The 24,563-nt window shown below is 39.4% G+C and overlaps 2 protein-coding genes across 11 annotated transcripts in view; one reads left to right on the forward strand and one right to left on the reverse strand.

Annotated features, from left to right (window-relative positions):
* Positions 1 to 19,642, forward strand: LOC126998527 (GDP-D-glucose phosphorylase 1-like). 5 transcript variants are annotated; one of them, XM_050860282.1, is made up of 10 exons: positions 1 to 98; positions 2,245 to 2,478; positions 2,625 to 2,771; positions 4,171 to 4,361; positions 10,541 to 10,643; positions 11,205 to 11,305; positions 13,290 to 13,441; positions 14,164 to 14,229; positions 14,384 to 14,514; positions 19,309 to 19,642. In XM_050860282.1, the coding sequence occupies exons 2-9, from the start codon at positions 2,248 to 2,250 to the stop codon at positions 14,506 to 14,508; spliced, it is 1,116 nt and encodes a 371-aa protein (XP_050716239.1). In that variant the 5' UTR covers positions 1 to 98; positions 2,245 to 2,247; the 3' UTR covers positions 14,509 to 14,514; positions 19,309 to 19,642. The 5 variants fall into 5 exon arrangements, with proteins under 5 accessions (XP_050716239.1, XP_050716238.1, XP_050716237.1 ...); XM_050860281.1 differs by having other exon boundaries at positions 7 to 212; XM_050860280.1 differs by having other exon boundaries at positions 7 to 184.
* LOC126998526 (mucolipin-3-like) overlaps positions 14,966 to 24,563 on the reverse strand; it is a 27,351-nt gene continuing 17,753 nt past the window's right edge. For 4 of the 6 annotated variants that reach the window (XM_050860278.1, XM_050860273.1, XM_050860277.1 and 1 more), the window contains exons 10-15: positions 21,461 to 21,508; positions 20,449 to 20,562; positions 20,014 to 20,136; positions 19,293 to 19,499; positions 18,457 to 18,602; positions 14,966 to 17,630 (exon numbers count right to left, since the gene is read on the reverse strand). In XM_050860278.1, the coding sequence (XP_050716235.1) occupies positions 17,588 to 17,630; positions 18,457 to 18,602; positions 19,293 to 19,499; positions 20,014 to 20,136; positions 20,449 to 20,562; positions 21,461 to 21,508 (681 nt within the window). In that variant the 3' untranslated portion in view covers positions 14,966 to 17,587. The remainder of the gene's footprint in view (positions 17,631 to 18,456; positions 18,603 to 19,292; positions 19,500 to 20,013; positions 20,137 to 20,448; positions 20,563 to 21,460; positions 21,509 to 24,563) is intronic. The other 2 variants (XM_050860274.1, XM_050860275.1) reach the window with 1 other exon arrangement.

Genomic DNA, 24,563 nt, shown 5'->3' on the forward strand with positions numbered 1-24,563 from the left:
CCCCGCGCCTGTCACTGTCAGCTGTTCCCCGCCACGCCGCGCCGGGGTTGAATTGCAGTTGTGTGCGTGGCAGCGGCACCGGCGGGCGGCAACAATAGGTGTGCTGGCAGGGCGTGCTCCTCAGGTCACACGGCTCACCACAACTCTCACATCATTCAGCCGAGGCTGGCTGTTGAGGCGACGGGTAACAAACACGAAGAGTTGATATTTTGGTAAATATGGAGATTCACTACGCGCCTCCAATATTGCCCCCACGAGAATAATAACCGGTATTATTCATGTGTTTGCCCATACTCACCCCTCGCAACCAAAATTGGCTAGGGGGGCGAAGCCTCCCCCCCCCCCCCCCCCCGTTAGAGTTTAGGCCATGACGGTAAAGTTCGGTTGGAGTAGTTTAAATATGCTCCCCCACCCCAAAAACCCGATTTCACACGCCTCACCAAGGTTATTAGGGGAAGGGGATTAGGCCTTCATATTATGGTTGAGGGACACATATTTCGTCCCTTAACTATAACATGGAGATTTAATATCGTAATTTGGAGGCACGGAGTCAATCTCCACAATTACCATAATTTTGTGAAATTTTGTCCTTTGTGAGCAGAGTCGAGGCCAACTAAAGGGGGCCGTAGGCCTCGGCAGAGTCCCGTGCCCTGCACTGGCCAGGCCACCCCACCCCTGGTCCTGTATGACTCACTGGTGGGATTATTTGAGGGAAATCTCTCGTTCAGCTCCGTCACCCCCAAATAGCATATGTGCGTTCATATTACAGTTAAAGGGTGAAATACATGCCCTTCAACCCTGATATGAAGACACACAAAATTAGAAGCTAACCTAACCTGAGCAAACCCAACATGACCACACCAGTGTCGCCAGTGCATAGGAGACTGTGAAGACTTGTCCCATATCTCTGTTGGCAGGCTAGATAACAGTTCATCAGGACTATAATACTGCCCTCTGTAGTTTTGATTTCTCACTATAAATTTTAATGGGTAAATTTCAAATAAACAGTACCGTACCCCTGCTGACCACTGAATGCCAGTGACAACGAGCAGTGGCACAACACAAAGCTCATCACACATTTATTGTGAACAATTAAATCTATCAAGCTAAATCTAAGTGCCTCCAGGATGCAGTGGTTAGCGTGTTAGCTACAAATCCACAGGCCTGGGTACAAATTCTAGCCTAGCCAGACATCATGCAGCCCACCCAGCTGTCCATCCTCCCTTTCAGGCTGGTTGATAAATGGGTACCTGGAGAAACCTGGTGGAGCCTACACTGGCCCTGTGTCTCAGGGTAATAGATTCTTTCCATCAAAGACTCAAGGGCCAATGCGATGGAGATGAGCGCTGAGGCCATGCACAACTATAGCATATGCCCCCAGCTTTACCTTTAAACTAAATTTAACCTAACTTGATAACCTAAATCTACCCTAACTTAACTTTTGCCCCGCTACTAAGATGTGCTAAATGGAAATAAAGCCCTCAAAGTATCCCCTCAGAAAATAATTTAAGAATTTGTATCTTACAAATGAGTGATTCACAACAACAAAGCAATATGCCAGTATATTATGTTTACGAAGTACTTCATATAACATGAAGGTGTCCATCTCCAGGAGATAAGCGCACTCTAGAATAATACTAAATAAACATGGCAAATGTTTCTCGTATTCTAAGCATAGATTTCTTGCATAGATTTTAATGTTGTTTTTAATAAAGTTTTCTAACTCTAGCTCTAACTAACTAACCGTGACTGCCAAGTGTAACCAAAGGGATATTAATCCAGCATCCTTACCATGTTAGTAACCTAGCTCGAATAAACTGGTGACCCAAACCCTCAAAATTAGCAACCTAGCCCTAAATATTTATTAATTCAGTCACACTTGTTGACATGGTTTGGCTCCATTTGGTTCTGCCCCCATGAAGGCGGTGGACCTAAATATGGCAGCTACGGGCAGGTATTTTAGACAGGCCATTAGTCTCGGTAGTTTATACAGAGAGGAGCCAGAGTTCAGGTTTGAGTCTTATGTATATGCTACTGGAAGATAATGTAGTTAAACAACCAGGAAATGGCTTTTAATTTTTAGATAGAGTGATCATGGTGGCCTGATACAGTGCTTGAAATTAGTGTGAATATTTTAAATTAAAGTGAAAGACAAATGTATGAATGTATTTTTGAAATTACCATACCCTATTACTTTTATAAAGATTGAGGTATTAGAAAAGCCTATTATGTAATTTTCAACAGACAATGGAGAATGACAATGTCAAGAAGGAAGAGGAGACAGAAACTCGCTTAACATATACTACGAAGGACTTTTTCCTCTCAACCACAAGCATGCATGGTGAAGACCTCACATCTCAGTTAGATATTCTGTTGCCAAGGAAGTGGATGGCTGCAAAAGTGGCTGGTGCATTCATTTATTCTGTTGATAATGTTGAGACAAAAATTCTTCCCGGCAAATATGGCATTGTTTCGCAGGTACGTCTCAGAGATTTATAGTGAGGTACTTGACTCTTCACATGACCTACAAGTCAGTTTGAATTGCTCATCAGTTTATGTACACACATTAAACTAGAATAATAAATTATATATGCTTGAAATAAGATGATATTTATCTCTTTCAGATTAATGTAAATAGGAAACTAATGAGGAGAAAACCAGAAAATGTAGTTGACATACAGCAGCCTTTCAACCCTGACAAGTTTAATTTTACAAAGATTCAAAATAAGGAAATTTTAATGAACCTCCAGTTCTTATCAGAAGAGCCCAAGGTAAGCTGAATTATTAAATCATACAACCCCTAGTCACCTGTATACTGTGCCTACAAATATAAAGAAGTGAAGTATAGAAATTCATCACATTGCTCTAAAATATACAAAAGTTTATAAACACAAATGTAATTTTTGCTCACTTGTACCATAATTTGTTTAATCAAGTATTAGTTCATCCTATACTGTTCCTCCCTACCAATACACTAAGAGGACACTTTTAATGAATCTTTGTCGAGCTATTTACCCTTGCTGTTTTCAGCTTATGTTTTTTTCTCTGTTCTCTGTTGCATGGAATGAATTGCTTTCTATTATAAAATGTGAGTCTTTGTTCATGGCTCATCTCTTTCATATTGTAATTGCATCCTGAGAGCATCCTTTTGAGGGTGGTGCAGTGGATCTTTGCCATTTTTTACAACTATGTTCCCCAGAACCTTGTCAACTGAAAAAAAGTGTAGATGATACGATTGATACCTCTTGATACATAGTACACAATGATACATGCAGTGGAGATGAGCCATGTATGAGGAGTGTATGTGGCTTGTTAAGGGGCACATCCACCATATGTTAAATTATAAACGTATGATCCTGATTATATTTACGTGAAATGCATACTTATGGGGAAGTAATATACGCTTACTTTCAGATCTATAAGTCGATACATAATAGCAGGAAAAAATAAAATGTACATTTTTTATAAACCAACTCAAAATTCCTCTCTCATCTACTGACCTATGCTGCTGAAGCCATAACTCTGTTATTTTTGCTTATTTCTTCATAATATTTTGTCACAAGCTAACTGAGGCGTGTACAAAGACGTGTGAAAAATTTCAATTTCTCAGATTTTTGGGGGACGCTCTCCTTAAGATGGGATAGAGAAAGTAGTGAGGATGTGCATGAGAATTTTGATCTGGGCACAACAGCAAGGGTAGTGGATTGTGGAGGAGGTGATTGGGTGAAGTATGGTTCTTTGGGAGGATTTTGACCCATGATAAGAATTAATGAGCACGAGTTTAAGAGAGCATCTTAGAGCAGGAATGAAGGTAATGGCATCATGGGGAGAGACCATCAATTGAATGGGTTAACAGAGTGGATGAGTATTGTAGTGAGAGAGTTGGAATGCCAGGAATTGTATGTGGAAAAAAAGAATCCCAGAACAGAGAAAATTGGAGACTTCTGAAGTGGCCACTCCCTTGGGAAAGGTTCTGTGAGGAAGTAGGGTATCAGAAATTTTGATAAATGAATAATATCTCATAATTATTAATAATACACTCATCAAAAGACAGGATAATTGTTGGGTTTTATCATTACTTTTGCACTGAATAGTTGTCACACAGTGTAACTGAAATTAAATAAAACTTAGTCTTAAATACTTTTGTAAAAGACTGGTGGTTCCTTTCAGGAGGATAGTGTCCTAAAGAGAAATGTTAAGGAGGCCAGGGTGATCTTGGAAGCAACTCTGATTATTAATAATGCACCCATCTGCCACACCCACTCCCTTCTGGTGCCTTTCCTGGAGAAGTGCCAGCCCCAGGTGTTGAACCACGAGGGCCTCACCACAGCTATCCATACTGTTCTTTTAAGCAAGTCTACGTAAGTTGGAGGGAAGTGTATTTGACAATGCTTCTTTTAAGTTGGGAGTTTTGTATCATCTCCAGTTCTTTTCCCTCTCCCAGTTGCTAGCTGTATAGAAGGGTCATGTCTGCCCCTGTATGGAGTAGACGTCTCATTCTGGGGATGGTTCCACTCGCACAGTTCTTTTGCATATAGTGGAGTCAAAGGCCTTCTGTCTCATCAGTTTTGCTCCTCCTGCAGATATTCTTGTACCCCTAAAATGCTGCTTCAATGTCACTTTGCTTTCTATCTTCAATTGATATTCATGCTAATTGCTCTTCTGAACTTGCCTACAGCATAGCTCCATCCTTCCCATAGCTTTGGTGCACCAGACTTTGCAATGTTTCTCATCCCTTTCATTGGTAAACTCTGTAACCGACAATGCTTTTACTTTACATATTTATTAGAGCAATAATGATGGATGCTGTTCTTTTAAATCACTATCAGTATGTATGTAGACTTGTCCCCCCGTATTCATGGGGTCACTACTTGCGAATTTGCACATTCACAGATTTTCCCCCTCTTGCACAAAGGCAGTTGCAAAGGAATTTTTGCATCGCCACTCCAAACATTCAGAGTTTCTTTACAGTTATCACCTGAACAGCCACTTGTAGTCATGGTCCAGTATTTATTACCCATTTCATATTTTTATTAACTGATTTTTATTGAAAGAAGCTTTCGTTAGTAAATAATTTGCATGGTATAATATGCTTAAGCACCTGAAGTTGCAAAAGTAAATGGGAGAGACTTAGCAGTGAGTACCCAACAATGATGTGAGATTTTAGTGACTATGTACAGTAAACCCTCGATATAACGGACTAATCGGGGCAAACTTAGTCTGTTAATGCCGAAAGTACGATATAAGCAGCGAAGATTAAAAAAACTTAAAATAATAAAACGACGAACCTAGTAAACGTAGCAGTGCTGGATTAACATAGTAGCAGATGTAGCAGCTGCTACGGGCCCCGCGCTTCACAAGGGCCCCGCGCTTGGTTGAGCAAAAAAAAAAAAAAAAATAAATAAATAAATAAATAAATAAATAAATAAATAAATTGTAACAATTGGGGACTTGTTATGTGGAAGAAAATATTTCTTTGTGTGTGTGCTGTCGCGGGCTGTCGTGAGGCCCGTGAGGGGGACTAGGGACCCCGGTCCTTCATCCCTTCGCACCCTTCATGTATGTATTGTAGGTTGTTTACGGGAGTTGAATAGTGGTGGGGATTGTGTGTAGTTGATGATGAGAGAGTGGGTGATGAGGAGGGTGTGTTTGTTGAGTAGCTAGTGAGGTGAGTCCTTATGACGAAGTTGTAAAGGCGACAGCGTTGGAGGAGGATAGGGAGTGTAAGTGGGATGCTGCGTATGATAATTTGTGAACTGTTTAGTGGCTGTGTAGTGTTGTTGGGGGATTTGAAGTGCGTGTAAGAGTGTTGAGGGTTGTGTAGAAGTGTTTGGCTGTGTGTGATGATAGAACCTAATTAGTAGCGAGTGTATTGAGAGAGCAAGAAGGAAAGTGAAGTAATGTCACGATGTGGCTACCCGCGAGGGAGCAGCGAGCTAGGCAGAGGCCTGGCAGGCAGAGACGCGCTTACCACCACTCTAGATAGACGTGTATGGCTTGTGCTCTGCTTTACTGTTGTGGGGAATCTTAACGTAAATGTTGTGGGCTTTCTTTTGTGTGCTTTTCCCCTCAGTAAACAGTGACACAAGCTGGCTGAGGCCTCATACTCAGTAGTATTTTGGGGAGTTTTTGCCCTTGTTGATGGTGTTTTATCTAATCCCCTGTGTTGATGGGAGTATAAGTCAACCGTGGGTGGCGGTTAATAGTTTGGAGTGAGAGCTGCTAAGGGCGTGTTGACGCCAGCAGTTGCCCTTAGGGGTACTGGGAGTGATAGAGAGATCCTCCCTTATTTGAGTGCTTGTTGTTTGCACTGTATAGGCTTTTTGTGAGGCCTTAAGGGGGGCTGCTTGACCTCCCTTTGTTCTTGGGCACCGCGAGGGTGCTGACTGTCTGTCTGTCTGTGTGTGAGTGAGATTGGTGTGTTTTATTTTTATTTTGAGAGGGCCTGTAGTGGCTGAGTCTTGCCCTACACCAGTTAAAGCCCGTGTTTATTTTCTTTTGTGTGTGTACATAGTCTGTGAGGAGTGTTTGGAGTCCGAGGGAGGAGTAGAAGGAGGAGTGTGTTGCTGTTATTTTCTCTCCTGATGGTCCTGTGTTTTTTTTTTGGTGTTGGTGGAGTGGACCTGGGGGTATGACCTGTGGGTGTTGAGAGAGTGTCCCGCCGTTGTTTTCCTTGAAGGAGCAAGACAGGCCCTGGGGACTACTCTGTTTATTTTTTGGTGGTGTTTTGAGCTGTGTGAAGCTCTGTGGGGGTGACCAGTGTGTCCTCCCCTTTTTGTGCTTGTTTAAGCACTGTTTAGGACTGACTTCACAATGACTTCACGAGCCAGAGATATGGGAAGGAAATATCTTTCCGGAGCAGAGAAAGCCAGAAGAAAGAGAGAGGCATCAGAAGAGCAACAGAAATTACTGCAAAAAATGCCTAAACTCACAACGTTTTTTTCTACTACGTCACCATCTGCTGTTGGTTCAACTACTTATGATGATGATACTATGCTGGAACTTCAGCAGCCTTGCTCAAGCTCAAGTACTACAGAGCAAGAACAACAGGAACCAACCAAGGCAATAGAAACTCAACAGCCTTGCTACTCACCAACACCTATCATTCCAGATCTGGCAGCTCAATCCAATGATTTGGGGGAGTGGCCTTTAATTCTTACATATGAACAAAAAAGGAAATGGGCAGCAAGAGGCAGCTCAGAATGTCAACACATGAACAGTGACTTTACCAAATCAAAGAGATTCTATGGGGCTGAAGGTTGCAATAGATATTGTAAAAAGCAATATTTTACTCATGTACATAAAACCACAAATGAAAAGCGGCTTAGGGAGTGGTTATGCTACAGCGAGACCAAAGGCAATTTGTACTGTTTTATCTGCAAACTAGAAGCCTCATCAAACACTGAATTGCACGTATTTTGTGAAGGTTTCAATGACTGGAAAAATGCACAGTTGCTCATTGAGAGACACGAGTTAAGTTCGAGGCACAAAGCTGCGGTCCTGTACCTGATCAATCTCCGAAAAGATGGAGAAAAAATTGATGCTGCCCTGACGAAACAACTTGAGGACGAGAAGAAATACTGGGGTTCCCTACTGGAGAGGATCATAAATGTCATAAAGTTCTTGTGTGAAAGAGGGTTGGCCTTCAGAGGAACAGATGAAACAGTAGGGTCTCCTAGCAACGGAAACTATTTGGGACTGTTGGAGCTTCTTGCAACTGTAGATCCATTCTTGTGCCAACACATCAAGATGCATGCGAACCGTGGAAAAGGGCACACTTCCTACTTATCAAAGACCATTTGCGAAGAGGTAGTCGAGATATTGGGAAAAGCAGCTGAAGATACAATCGTCAGTGAACTGAAAGAAGCTAAATACTTTTCCATATCACTAGATTCAACCCCGGACATTACTCACACGGACCAGCTTTGTTTCACAGTAAGATATGTCAAGCCAACAGGGCCTGTGGAAAGGTTTCTGGCATTTCTGCCAATGGAAGGCCATACTGCTCAGCAGATTTTCGACAGCCTCGTACAGTACACCAGTGAGAAGGGTATCAATCTTGCCGATTGCCGTGGACAGAGTTACGACAACGCGTCCAACATGAGCGGGAAATATAATGGAGTACAGGCACTTGTCAAAGAAAAATTTGGTGCTGCTGCAGAATATGTTCCATGCTATGCTCATTCGTTGAATTTAGTTGGTGTATGCGCTGCACAAGCGTGTCCAGAAGTAGTTCAGTTCTTTGACTTTGTTGAAAATATCTATGTATTCTTTGTTGCTTCAACACACCGGTGGTCCATTCTGGAGCGTGCAGGTGGTGGAGTGCTAAAGAGGCTCTCTGCAACACGGTGGTCCGCAAGAGCTGATGCCATTAAGGTTATTAAAGAGTGTTTTCCTTTATAAAGGAGGCACTGGAGAAACTTGCGAATGACCAAGAGCAAAAGGCAGAATGTCGACAGCAGGCAAATGGACTCTCGAGACAATGGAGTTGTTGGAAACTGGAATCTTAGTGGTTGTTTGGAATAGCTTACTGGAGCGCTTCCAGGCAACTCAAGCCTCTCTTCAAGCAAAGCAGCAAGATCTCAACATTGCTTCAGCATTGTGTGCCTCTTTGGCAGGATCTCTACAGAATTTCAGAGAACAATTCGATACGTTTGAGTCAGAGGCGCAGAACCTGACTCAAGTGCAGGATTACCGACCAACAAGAACAAGAAGAATTGCTCGAAATCGAAGGCGCGATGAGGATGTAGGCAGTGGCCGTTCAGTTCCAGATGCAATAGATAATCAATCACCTAAAGACCGATTCCGGTGGAAGTTTTTCTTGCAGTAATGGACAGCCTACTATCTGCGCTGGAGCAACGTCGCAAGGCATACACTCAATTGAACACACGGTTTAGTTTTTTGCGAAATCTGCATGACCTAACACCTGCGCAGATCCAAGAAAGTGCTGACAGACTTTTAGAAGCATATCCACTTGATTTGGAAGACGGATTGAAAGATGAACTACCTCAGTTTTCAGAATTTGTAAAGCACATTGGTGTTGATTGCTCCTCTCCAGAACTCAACTATTTCACTTTGATTAAAGAAAACAATATTGATACCACGTTTCCTAACATTGACAATTTGTTACGCATTTATCTATGTATGATGGTAACTAATTGTACTGGAGAGAGATCATTTTCAAAAATGAAGTTGATTAAAAACTACCTACGAAACACGATGGGGCAAGAGCGGCTACACTATTTAACTCTTCTGAATGTTGAAAATGACGTTCTGAAGTCACTGAACTCCTCTGAAATAATTGCCAAATTTGCAGAGATCAAAATGCGTCGAAAAGACCTTTGAATGTCATTGTTTGAAGTTTTTATTTTATATTTCTCCTTGCAAATAAAACATTACATTAGACTTTTGTTGTTTTTGTTTTTGTTGTTGTAGAATGTAGATCAAATCTATAAAATATTCAATTACTTCCCGGTCATTATCTGTACATCAAATCAATCTGCTACAGGCCCCGCACTTGGTAAATCCGGCACTGAAACGTAGGTATATATTTTTTTATTTTGTATGTTGTGTGCACGTTTGTATAGCCGCATAGCACACTTGGCGACACACTTCGAGGCACTGAGGTTGCCAGGTTGGCAGTAGGGCCCTGCAGGGGGGCCATATTGTTATGGGTATGGGTAAAATTTTACAAGTGAGCCAATGTCGCACTGTCAGACGAAACTTTTTTTGGGGGGGGATAGTTTTTGAAATATTATGAAATAATCTGATAACTGTTTCTGTCACGTCCTGGATTGATACATAAGACTTTCTTGTGGTATAAATACGTTCTTCATTTGAATGGAAACCACGAGGAGGAAAATATTTCATCAGGTGGGCTGAAAAAGTCTACGGTAACCGAAGCATGGGGCAGCAGATAAAGGGAGGAGGGCGAAGTGGCTAGCTTACGCTATTGTAGTTACCGGAAACAGCTGGTTCAAAAACTATTCTCGGTCGGTACCCGTGGATTTCTGACCGTCTGGCTTTGTCTACTATATCCGAAATCCATTATAAGGGGGTCCGTAATATCGAGGGTTTACTGTATTTGTAAGAAGTTTGCATAAATTACAGCACAGTTTATTGTATGTATAGCTGATGAATGATGCTGTTTATGATGTTTTATGCTTCTTTAATATAATGGAAATGCTTTATTAGGTACAGTGTGTAAAATTGCTCAGTGTTTTTATGTGGGTCTGGATACTTTTTTTGGGGTGCTCCAAACATTCACGGAAATTCTTTGTTCGTAGGAGTCTGTGTCCCCTAACCCCCATGAATATAGGAAACAGGTGTATGACTTCTAGATCAGTAATTACAACAAATTCAATTTTTGTCTTTCACTATGCTCTGGAATGATTTCAATTATTTCATGAAATGCAGTCACCAGAAAGCTGATTGTTAATGCAAACATTTTTCTGAAATTCAATAGTAATGACAGTCTTTACCTGTTGCCAGATACACATCTGTAGGTACTTGGGAAATTATGATGACCTTCTGCTTTCAGGGACTTGAGGATTGCCTTCAATTCCTTAGGAGGGTTTGCATCAGTCAACCACCTCCACTTCCACCTGTACTACTTTCCATACACCCTCTATACGGAAACAGCTGTAAGTCTAACACGGCAACCTTATGATTGATGAAGGCAATTTTCCATGAGGCATGCCCACCATTCTTTACCTCTGATGTTTTCTTCACAGGAAATCAGACCATTTTGGGTTCTATAGTAAGGTAAGGTAAAGTTGGGAGCATACATGAAGTCAGTGCTCATCTTCATGGCACTTAGCCCTTGAGCCTGGGAGACAGGGCCAGTTGTGACAGTGGGATTACCACAGTTTACCTTCCCCAGGTTTCCTCAGATACCTTCCCATTTATCAACCAACCCGAAAGGGAGGATGAACAGCTGCATGAGCTGCAAACCCACTGTCCAGGCTGGGATTCAAACCCTGGTCCATGGATTCATAGCTAGAGAGCCTAATCTTCATTCTGCAAATACCATAACTATTCAAGCTTTCACATATAAAGGCTTAACTGCATACTAGTCAGTTACTGCTTATTTGAATTATTATAATTTGAAAAATATTGGAAAATGATATATACATAATAGTAATCATTTTATACGTTATGCATGTAACCCCAAAGTGGTTTAAATTATGATATAAACTTTGCAGGAGTGTGAGAGACTTGCAGGTCCTTGTTACATATTCAAGGACCACTTTGCCCCGGGCTTTGTGTTTCAGCTGGAGAATGGAGACGTTGATCAGCTTGCCAGGTAACCATCTCTTTTTTGGTGTTTACTTTATCATAATCTTCTGCCATATCTAAGACTGTACCATACGAGTTCCAACCTATCTAAAGATACAGTAATACATCGGTTTACGAGTGTTTTGATATATGAACACAATATTCACCAGGTATGCCTTGGTGACTTAGTGTACGAGAATGGGTTCCCTTTGTTCGCCACAAGACGAGAGCGTTCAGAGCAGAAAGCAATGGGAATGGGGTCTCAGTTTGAGTTGTACACTCCCAGAGGTAGCACCTGTGTGCTCATATCCACTTACATTCGTGCTCTAGTTTGCAATCTTTGTGTTTTAAGTACTAGTGTGTGTTTGTTTTGGTTTACGAGTTTTTTGCTTTGCAAGCTAAATTCCAGAACGAATTAAGCTTGTAAACCAAGGTATGACTGTATTTCTCTACTGTCATTTTAATGGTAAAAATCTGATCATTTCATTTTTTTCCAAACCCTCCGTTTTCTTCACTCTTCTTCCCTGAAGTTGTATCATATTTAGGGTTGCACCGATAAGCAGTTGGGCCGATTACCGATTACCGATTAATCGGTTGCCAATAATCGGCCGATACCGATTAATCGGCCGATTACTTTGAAATTGTAAATGAGATTAATATTAATATTATTACTGGAGTGGATACTGATATCACAAAGTTAGAGACATACCTCTACTCTCATGTTTACAACTTTGTTTACTGGGCAGCTGTCATCTTTTGTATGGAGAGCAAATACTTCTTGTAATTTGTTACTTATGATTTGGCAACATCCTGATTTTAATGTTAAAATTTGTCAGTTTTCTCGTTCTTGTGGTGATCGTACGTATATACAGATGCTACTAGAAATGGTAGTGTACAGAGAGTTTATCAATCTCTCACGTCTTGTTCTGATTTACTGTGTTTTACACTGTGTTAGCTTAATTCTAATCTAAAAACACGCTTGTTCTAATTTTTCTATTAGTATACTATAAAATATGCAGAATGATTACGTATATATTAATTTGATTAAATAATAGCTTTGTGTAGCTACAATGATGAAAAAGTTACATAAATATTGTCCATCAATTAGGTAAAACTGAAAATGGTATGAGGGTATCATACGAACTCTGTAACAGAACGTGTCCAGTACCAGTACGGTGAACATCAATGACCACCGGGTGGCACCGTCTGCCTGTGCACTGTGCAGTCAGTGTGTCTTAGTATGTTGCCTTTGATACGTAAGCTGGTGATGTTCCACTTATTTTTTTCTAAACTGTCTGACTATAAACGTTCAGAAAAGTTTTGTGGGGACGATCGAATGAGTAGTGACAACAATGCGATTCAGACGTAACACTTGCATGTTGACTCATTGATGAGTAAACTGAAAAAAAATCTGTTTGTAATAAATGCTGTGGAAAGGTGTGTCAAGAGTTTTGGTAACATCACCATCCTTATATCAATATTAATGATATTGTGTTATGTACATTACACCATAAAAGAGAGAAAAAAATTTTGATAATTGGCCCGATTAATCGGCCAAAAGGCCGATTACCGATTAATCGGCAAAATGGCCGATAAGGCCGATTACCGATTACCTGCCGATTAATCGGTGCAACCCTAATCATATTCATATCATCATGGCACAATGCTTGGCCATTTTATGTTGCAACAAATTAATGTGGGAAACAGGGTGATCTATTTAGGTAAATGGTCTGAAATGGAGGGTTTTGGTCCTAGTTATGTTCCTCATTGGGTTTATTATCTCAAGTTTACAAATAGAGGTAATTAATCACATTTACTTGGATGCTCTCTGTATTATATCTGATTTTACTTTTTGCTAGGATTACATATGTCCTTCCCTGGATCCTATATCTTTCTAAAGCAAAGAGGTATCTAGAAAGATGGTTCATGATTTAAGAAAAGATATAAGCTGCATCCTTATTGATCACGATATCTGCCTGCTATAGAACATTTTGTTTGTTTTCTCACATCAGTTCTGTGATGGCAGTAGTGAATGTTTTTCTAAAGGAGAAGGTAGCCCACAATCTCTTTATCACTCGAGGCACTCCCCTTGAAACAATCCACACCAAGGGAGGCATGTACAGCACAGTGAGGGTGGTTCTCTGGGCACGGGATTTTGCATATGGTGAGTAACTCTAGCTTTTAACCATTTATGGCTTTATGTTATAAGACCTCTTGAATCTTGCCATGTTGTATGATGTGCTTGTATTCAAAATAAGCAGCATAGGAATCCCTGTTTTCTGTTTTATTGTTAAAGTACAATTTTTTTAAATCTTTTAACAAGGTCATTGTATTTAAATCATTGATTTCATTTAAGATTTTTCAAAGCATTGATTTTAATTACAATTCCTTTTTACATATACTCAAATGTAAAAAGAAAAGAAAATTGCCATATCTTGAAGGTAATTTGTTCAACCAAGTTTATTTAGTTGTTGTCAGTAACACCTTTACTATTGTACTGTTTAGCAAGCTTCTAAGCTTTGACTAAGACTTTGACAACACTGTAAGCAAGCAGGCAGAGATGAGGCATCACAGGGGTCAGAAGTCCTGACGGAGTGCAAATGAATGGTGTTGGCAGGAGTTGCCAAGGTAGAAACTTTACCATTTCACCAAGTGCAGTCACTTGTCTTTGCATATTGTAGGCCAATAGTATTCTAACCTTGCCTGGTAAAATACCTGCCGACCCTACGTATGTGCAGGGGCTAATTGCCAAGCATAAAGAATAAAGAAAAAAAGACAGCAGTGTTAGGGGCAGACCACCTCATCACAGCTAAAAAGAGGATTTATGGTATGTGAATGTGTGCATGCATGAGAGCATGTGCATAGTAAAATATTGTATCTTTGCAGGTGCAAAGGATGTGAGCTTGTTTGCTACTGCTGTATGTGAGCTGGCTGGACATGTCCCTATTTACTGTGAGTAACATAATAAAAAACAGGAAGCATAAGGCAGTGTCATTTCAAGGTAGGGAGGATGTAGTAGTTTAATATTTTCATGCAACACATATTTCCATGGTGAATCAGGAGATTGGCTTTAACACCTCACTAATATACCATATGTTGATTTCAGCACTGGACCAATGGGACACATTATCAGAAAATGACTTGCTACCTCTCATCACATCAGTGTGCAGGGATGACTATGAAGCCATACTGCCAAAAGTCACTGATGTCTTCCAACCTAATGGCATCTGATGAAAGGTGACGTTTTTCATTTTTAAAGTACATACCTGATGAAAATTAAATAGTTGCTTTCATCAAGGCACTGCAGGGGCTGGGTGCACCGCAGGGAATATTCCTGATATAATTACCCCCAAAAGTAGGTTTTTTACTGGTTTGCAAAGAAAAAACTATCTCCTCAAAAAAGTAGTCCTATTTTGCCCATGAACACATTATCTGTCTTTTGAAAATAATATGCCTTCTTCAGCTGCATATTTACCCAACATTTTTTGGACAAGTATTAATTTATTTTTATTTATTTTTTTTTTTTTTTTATTTCACAGACGTTGACAGTGCTCAAACTGGCAATCGCTAATATTCAGTACCTGCCCTGGAGTTTTACCACACTTTGTCCAGTACATTTAAGAAATGCTGGTATGGACATGAGTCCACTGTACAAAAGGGGTTAAAATAAATAAACCTCACTATAATCATAGGTACATAGACTTTATTCTTTGTACATCACAATTTATTATCAAACAAGACAGTTTACAATAGTTTTCAGCATGCCTCGACCAAATCCAAAATTATTATTCTTAAAACTGCAAAATAGCTTCACAGAAGCTGCACCATATCACATATTGCCTTTGGGAATGTAAGGTACAATCCGTTATGCAGGCTGCATTCTTCTTCTCTTTGGAAAGAGTGGAGGGAGGGCTGCCCCCAAAGGTGTTTAAACTGGACTGATTCTCACTGTTTCACCACACCATACATAAATGCTAATTTATCCAGATCTAGGTGGTAGCTATTGTAGTAGATTCATGTAAGATTCACATTAGCTACATCCCAAGAATGATGCTATCCCTAGCCTGCTTCATCAGGGCACTCCTATTTGGCTGTTACTTTTGAGGAGGAAGGCAAATATGGTGTCTCCCCTATCCACTATCTTTTCAGGTTCAGATTGTATTCATATTTACTCAGCTCACCTGTTACACAAGGTAGGGAAATTTTGTTTACATCATTGGATTCAGCTATGATTGTTTCATTATATAAAGTGAGTTTTAATACTTATGAGAACAGTGTGTATAGGTTAATCTCACAGATTAACACTTAATATTTTACATCACTTTTTACGAATAATTCTTCTCTTCCTACTTATATCACTCTTTGTGGTATAAAATATTAGATGTTAGTCTGTAATAAACCATAATTCTTTATAGTTTTTAAAATACTGTTAGTTGCACAATCATTGCTCAGTCCAGTGATGTAAACAAAATTAGCCCTTTCTTATGTAGCAGGTGAACAAAGGAAAGAAATCTTGATGGTTTCTCAGCCTGAGCAAAGGTGGCAGATGAGACAAAACTTCACATAACTTCCCTTCAAAAGCAACAGCCAACAGCAGTGTCTTTACCAACCTGAATAGGAATTGTGCCACTCTTGAGGACCAAGCTGAAGTAAATCCATTATGGTAGAACATTTTCTAAGTGGGGTCTATTACTTCTTGGATTCACTTTTCAGTTCCCAACTTTACACGTTTTTGTTATTCTAGTGAGTAGAGTTCATAATCACCTGAAGAGTAAAAAAGGAATACCTTGACAGTTATATTTAACAGCACACATAAGTAAAATAAAATGTTCTTTATAAAAGTCACAATGTCTAATTGTCAAAGTCTGTGCATTTCTTTCAGCAAGTAGGTAACTGATATAAGACAATGCTAAAGACATTAAAAAAAACTCATACATTCTATTTACATTTTTTTCTAAACAAATACATGTAACAAGTATTATCTGTCAGGTGATAAATAATACATACAGGATAGGCAGCCACTGGAGAAAAACTCCTGCGAGTGACTGTATGCATATCCTATGTATATATTTTATCAAGACATAAAACTTGTTACATGTAATTATGTTTAGAAAAAATATAAATACAATGTATTCTGTTGTCTTTAGCATTGCTGTACATCAGTTACCTACTTACTGAAAGGACTACATGGATTGCAACAAGTTTGGAGGGGTGGCCGATCACCAATTTCTTTTCTGAGATGGAACAGACTATGTGCCTTAGCACAAGCAACCATCCCTTAGGGGTGCGCCAAAGGCTATCCATGACCTGTGCTTTGTAAGCACAAGGGGATTTGGTGAAAAAAAAAATCTTATAATGCAAACACTGCAGTACACTGGACAAAAAAAAATCAGTATATCACCTTCCCAATCTATACCTGAACAGAGAAAGCTGCTGATAAAACAGCATACTGGTGAGCTGTCATGAGGGTAAAAGACATGCAAGCATATGTGAAACTTTTCAAAACTAGTGTTGTATTCTCTTGAAACTGCTTCATAAGAAATACAAAATGGAAGAATTATCATGAAAATCCTAACCAGGGCAACATAATATGAAAATACTGCTTTATTTGTTTATTATATAAAATAATTTACTTTATATCTCACTTCATGGGGCTTGTGTTATCTGACTCAAGCCATCACAGGACCAGTGCATAACACTAAGGAAATTGGCATCTGAGTCCAGACAAACTGCCCCACCAATTTCCTGAGTTTCAGTAAAGCATCTGAAGTGCATTTTTAATTTAATAAATTAATAACTTCACTTAAAAATTACTTTTATAAATCTTTACTTTTATTATACTACTGAAGTAGCAATCAGAAATATTCTTAGGTATTTGGTGTTCATATAGCAACAAAAACAATTAAGTAGTAACTATTTCAGTTGCCACCACAACAAGTTTGTTAAGCAAACTGTCCCCAGTATTAGGCAGCTAGCCAACAAACTCATTCAAAGTGTTAGATTCTGCTCATCTTGTTGCCAGATAGATTAGCAAACAAAGAACCTAACAACCTGATGGTAAAGGTTGCTGATTTCAAAATAAGAAAGATTGAAATCATTCTGCTTCTCTTTACACCATCTGGAAACAACCAGAAAATGCACAACACTATTTCCTTTCTCTGTCTGCTGCATGCAAACAGAAAACCCAATGAGTGCAAAGAAGCTGTCTACCAGCAACACTTGATAATGTTACTTAAAATCCAAGTAGATGCAGGCCTGACTATATACCATACAAGGAACCTTTTCCCAAGTAAATCCAGTCAGCAATGCACTAGGTGAGAAAAGATTCATACTCTGTGGTCGGCTGATTCGATCTGTGAAGGGAAAGCGTGTAAATTTTTTAAATAAGTAATGACCTTAATTTATGAAAGAAAAAAGTGTAAAGGGTTAAAGCAGTTAAAATGAACATTTGTGGGGTTGTGACACTGACAGAGATGAGGTGGTGTGGGGGTGAATTTGAATAATGCCATGTGGTTAGCAAAGTGGAGTGTGTAAAGGAGGTATTCTTGTATTGAAAGGATGAAAGGGACAAAGAAAGCTACATGGCTAGAGGATGACTCGTATTAGAGGAAAGACTGTCCATGAAAGTCATCCACAAATCAGTTACCCATCACGTGTCAAAACCCATTGGTCTCCATTTCATACACAACCAAGATGATGGAGGAAGGGGAGGAGGATAACACCATTATTCTTGACTTGCTATTTTCTACATTTGCAGTTGGGAAGGTCCAGCATCAAGAAGCAGAGAAACACGTAGTTCGAAACACGTGTTTGTATGTTTCTTGATGCTTGACCTTCCCACCAACAAATGCAGAAAATAAGGTGCTGAATGAAGATGGTGCCTTCCTGCCCCTTTGCACATCAGCCAAATGCAGTCCAATGAATCTAACTAAACAAGTGGAAATAGGCACAGTCTTTTCTCTAACAAATTATCTACGATATTCTACCTCACAACTTTTGAGAGAAGCAAAGGAGACGTATACTACCTTTTTGTTTACTTCAGACATGGGAACAAGTACATACAGTGTTGCCCTCTCTCTAAATTCAGTTTTAAGAGTGGGTCATTGTGATATTCACCCTAGTTTGGCATTATGTAAAAATTATACACAAGTAACAGCTACAACAAACCATAATACTCACTCATAGCCACAGCAACAGATGGAGTTTATAACATCATGGATAGTATGTTCACCCTCATCCTGGAAAACTCCACTTGAAGGTTCTTCAGTGCACTCTTGGACAAATTTCATCAGGTCATTGAGTGGAAAACCCACATCATAGTAGTGCTGAAGAAGAAGGAAGAGTATTACTAAAACCATCTAAAGCAGAGGTTGTGTTGAAAACACTACCAATCATAATCAGTTTATTTACTGATAATACAAATATCATGAGACAAATTATAAGCAATAATTGTTGTAAAGAATTACAAAGCAATCTGGATGGAGTTTGCTTTGGAAAGTTACACTTAATAGGCGCACCTAACGTCACCAAATGTGGGGTACAAACTTGGCGGAGTGACATTCACTTTCAACTTTCTCCTCATACACACCCTGCCATTCATGCATAATAATCCTCAGTAGCATCTCATTTCCTGCCAACAAAACTGTATCATCTGCAAAAAGGCCTCCCACAAAAAATTGCTTCATACTCCTCTATTTCAGCCTTGAACCTATTTCCCCTACTCTGGCTTTCATTTCATTCATACAATCATCCTTATAAATATTAAACAACCAGGGTTCACACACACACACACATAAGTACTTGTATCCTTATAAAATTACCTAACAGAGAACACCCTTTTTTTTTTTTTTTTTTTTTCAGAAGTACTTGTCACTTATCAATTACCCAATAGAACCTTTTTGCCTAATTGCTTAAACCCCATGTAACACTGTATACCACATGAGTGTCTATGCACACACTGTTTACCCCTCCATCACCACCCTCCTCAAAATCGACATATAATGCTACTCACTAACCTTGATCGTCTCATAGGCATCCATGATGATGGCGATGAAGAGGCTCAGTATCACATAAATGAAGAGGGAGATAAAGGAGTAGAGGTAGACACGGGAGAACCACCACACCACAGGATCCTTGCCCGAGGTGGAAGAGAAGGTGGCAAACATGTCGTCTCCGTTGATGAGGGAGTACAGGCACTCCATTGTGGATGAAAAGGAGCGGAACTGTGGTGCAAACATTGTTAGTTTTAGCACTGACGGGTAATCTTGTAAAAATGATTATATAAGTGCATCTTGATGTAATTTTTGTAACAACAAACATCAATGCTTGTAAATTTTTTAAATAAAAATATGTGGACATCTGGAAATAGCATTATTTATATGAACAAAGAATGTCAGTGTTTATAAGTCATACCAGTTTTAAAAAGAAAAGTTCATTAAATTGCAAACTGCTGGAGTACATCTTGATATTATTTTTGTAACAACAAACATCAAAGCTCGTAAATTTTTAAAATAAAATTAATGTGGACATCTAGAAAAAGCATCATTTAAACTAACAAAGAATGTCAGTGCTTATATGTGACACTAATTTTAAAAAGAAAAGTTCATTAAACTGTTTAATTATGTTCTATCTCGTTTCATTATATTATGCAGCAGTAGCTTTTTATATGCTTTAGGATGAGAGAAAAGGCAATTAACAGCCATCACAGTGTGTGTCTATAGAGGGAAGATAAATTACCTTTAAGTGGTATGGCCCTAGAACCAGCCAGCCACAGAGGCAGTATCCGGCAAACACCATCATGAGACAAATTGAGAAGCGCAGTACATTTGGGATACATTTCTTCATGGTTAGAATTAACACCTGAAACAAACCAAAATTTTACATTCCTGAATGTTAATGTTGCCTCTTTCACAGGCTTACCTTTATTTCTCTCAGTAACTTTATATTTCTCAGACCTTAAACTCCCAACACAGCTTAGAAGGAGAACAAAGTTCTAATAATGATAATAACATGGTGGAGTAATGGAAAGTAATAAAACAAAGAAGTTGACGTTAGTTGAAATTATCGTCATAAACCAACCAAGACCAAACTTTTAAAGACATTGAAATTACTGATATTAATACTGATACTAAATACTGATGAAGTGATAAGAAGCAACTGATGAACACTTGCATTGTATGTGGTGAAGAAACCAAGGTACCGCAAACACCCAAACCACACCAGCAAGTTGCCCAACCCCAAGAAGAGCGAGCAAACATTCCAGGTGTCGAGGTAGCCTTCATAGCTCTGCAAGGAAAGAAAACAGTTGATAGGCAGGTACGTGGTGCTCAGATACTTCACTCCCTGCTTGGCAAAAACTTCCAATCTCTTGTACAATAACTTATATACTAGTGCTAATTTATTTTACAGTACTTCTGCATGCATAAGAAGAAAATTTTGTTACTTTCAATGACATCCGGATAGTTGTGGCATGATTTATCTTGAACGCGACATAACCCCCCCCCAAAAAAAAAATCTGGATCCATACAAACTTGGTCACATTGAGGGAATCTTGACAATAAAACATCAAAAATATCATTTGTGCTACAACCTGACATTACAGCATAAAATAAATAATTTGGAACTTTAGATACCTTCTTTAACAAGCCATCTTCCATTTTGCAATGTAACATGTTCTCCACTAAATATGCCTTCAATATTTCTTTTGTAACATCCAAAGTAACATAGTTGCACCCCAGAAACTGTAGAAGTCAGGGCAACCCTCCCTCACTCAACCAATCAACTCTTCATTCCCATCCCCTCTATTGATCCATCACTGGTGGTCTCCCTGTGACACCCTCTCCCTCAACCCTGTACTCTCTTCAAACAGATAACATCCTTACAAACTTAACAAAATCATTGTACTTATTTACATGATTGTACATACTATTAATTTTCCACAATTTTAAACAATGTGAACATGCAAAGACAACCACACTGTACGTACAGTCGGAAAATCTTCACATGACATTCTTCCCACACAAATATTTTCAGGTTCCCAACTTGAGTACACTGCATTTAATAAAAAAAAAAAGTGAGAAAGTCCTTCATGAAGACCTTACCCAAGTCCAGCAAACATGCACAAGACACCAGGTGATTCGGGACATACACACCCACAGTAGGCTGAACAAACTTCATCACTTACCACCAGCCGACTGCCTTTCACAAACTCAAATCGGTGTAAGCGCAAGGTCTACATCCATCCATGTAAAAGCAAAAAAAAATATTAACCACATCTCTAGGACTCTGTATTCTGAAGTCCTAACACCACGAAAGTGCTGTTGAAGAGGAAAAGGTGTACAATGAAAGTCTTGCAAGTGCACAATAACAAATAGCTCACATCTCACCAAGCAACACCAACAATTTTTTTTCTTTCTTTCTTTTTATGTATACCATGTGTACTGTGGTTATTATTTAAATTATCTGCACAAAATAAATTATCCTTGTAACATACTTTCAAGATGGAATTATTGCCCCAACTATATATTCACAAATATTTCCATGAAATTAAAACATTACAGTTATTGCACCCATTGACATATGGCAGACCAAATATTAGTCATCATGAATTACCTTTTCTTGTAAGTAGGATTGGGTGTCAGAATGGACCATTAATCAAATGCTTATGCAGGGAAGTATCTGTACCAAACAGTCTCTAACATCATCCCACACATTGAAAGTCCATGATGTATGTTAATTATATCAAATAAAAAACTTGAATATTTATGTTCACATTCAGTATTTTAAAACTATCTGATCCAAAAGAAGAAACAAAACTTCTATGTATCATTTCATATTTTTCTCTAAGACTAACCCACCACACATCCCTCTTTCAACACTCCCTTGATCGCCAACTACCATTTAATTTCCTCTATCCACCCTCTCTTCAAACTTTGCTAAATGACCGGTGTTTTACATTCTTATAGTGCTTTCCTTACCTTATTCTTCGCATATATTAAGCTTTTCCATGCAGTAGATGACAACTTTAAATTCTTATTTTCCCCACTTTAGCCTGCTCTAACATTCAAATAAAGTGCTGGTATATGATGATGGTGACAAGCTGACAACTCTCTGAAACTTTCAGAAACAATATTTTTTTCACTAATGATATCATGGGTACTTCAATGTACGTATATATTAGTTCCCACTATCATATAATAGCGCCTACATAGTGTAATGGTTACCAGTCCTAGCTATGAATCTGCAGACCCAGGTTCAATCCCAGTCTGGATAATCAGCACACAACCTAACCTACTGTGATTACCCCTTTCAGGTAAAGATAAAGTTAGGCACATATGTTATAACTGAGCATGGCCGTGGTGCTCATTTCCATACCACTAGCTCTTGAGCCTGTGATGAGTGAGAACCCATTAACCCGGGAGACAGGGCCAGTGCAATATCCAGGTTACCACAGTTTACCATCCCCAGGATTCCCCAGGTACCCATTGATTGACCATTCCAATAGGAAGGATCAACAGCTTGGTGGGCTGTGCACTGACTGCCCAGGCCAAGATTCGAATCCAGGCCTGCAGATTCATAGTTAGGCATGATAACCAACTAACCAGCCTTTTTTTCAGGATGGATAATAAATGGGTATCTTGGGAAACCTGGCGAAGGTAAATTGTATAACCCTGGTTGTCACAATTGCCCTGTGTCCCGAGGTAAAGGATTCTTCCCCACCACAGGCTCAAGGACTGCAGTAACAGAAATGAATGCAGAGACACCGTGCAGCAAAGCATGTGCCCCAAACTTTACCTTTACAATCATATATGTATCGTAAAATGTAATAAATATATGCCACTTTAACATGAAACTACCATGGAATAGAAGATACAGAAGAATATAAGAGCTGATGCATAAAACTTGACCTGTGCATCTGGCAAGTTACTTGAGAGAATGTAGAGTAATAATATGGGACAGTGTGAGTAATGAAGAGGTAAACAGATGTGGTACAGATGTGTGTAAATGGTGGAGAGTGCTGTGTTGGAATGGGCAAAGCATATTTCACTGGGTGATTTGAGCATGTTATGTGAATGGACTTTACAGGCAAGGACTGGAGGCAGTTATAACAGCCTTGCTGTTTTTATGCCAAATTTAGCTACATTTCGCTAATTTTTGTATTTCACTTATTGGAAACTCTGCCCGAGATTTAGTTTGGCTACTCTGTCAGTCTCTGCTCTGCTCTTATCACGGCAGAACGCAGTGACACTGATTCTGATGTGTCTGATTTCCTGCCCGCACCCTTCTGCCCTCGGACCTGAATGCCACGCGTATTACCCTCCCGCTAACCACACACAAAAGGGGCTTTATTGCGTGGAGGGAGCTTACATTATAGACTAGCTTGCGTAAATATAATTTAATAGTGAGTACAAAGTTTGTTTCATTTGCTCGTCCATTGTAGGTTAAGAGTAAGGAGTGTGTGAATACAGGCTATTTTTGGTGTCTAGCGCTGGAGGGCCGGTCCTGGCAGCCCCAAGATTACCACCGCTGCCGGTCCCGGAGGGGTTAAGGGAGTGAAACAGTCAATGAGGAGGGCAGAGGGTGGCAGGATAAGGTACAGTGGATTGAAAAATCTGAGGAATACATGAAGGAGAGCCATGGGAGGAAAGGTTGTGGATGCTGCAAAAAGGGAGTGAATCAACAGGGAGAACTAGACTTCTAATGTGGCAACCCCTTAGAGGGCAGTCCCTGGAGAGAACAGGCAATCACAACTACAAATATAGATAGAACAGACAAAGCCAAGCAAGATTTAGCCATGCCATTAAACAAATCTAGGTTTCTAAATGAGTCATAAGCCAAGGCCACACTAGTCAACTTTTGCTATCATGCCTGTCTGTACTTAATCAACTTCCTTAACTGCAACTTGTTTCCCTCCTTCACCCATTTCCCAAACTCTCCCAATACAGAATTCTCAAGTCATATACCTTACCAAGATGCCCAAACTTCTTACTACTGTTGCACATACTATTTTGTTTCCCTCTACAGCTTTTTTCATTTAAACCAGTCATTATTTCTGTATGATTGAAATGAATTTGTATTTCATAAGATTCATGCAGCAGGGACCATGTTGGATTAGGTCTGACCAAAGCTAATCAAGTGTACGGAGCTAACAATGTTTTTATACATACAGTGCATTCTCAATATAATCTAGATAAATATTTTTTAGTCTCACTCTACCGATATATACTAAGTCTAAGTGAGGGTAAGTAACTTTACAAAACTGTCATTACTGCCCTCTTCATTATTAG

Source organism: Eriocheir sinensis, chromosome 14, assembly GCF_024679095.1.
Source record: "Eriocheir sinensis breed Jianghai 21 chromosome 14, ASM2467909v1, whole genome shotgun sequence".
NCBI lineage: Eukaryota > Metazoa > Arthropoda > Malacostraca > Decapoda > Varunidae > Eriocheir > Eriocheir sinensis.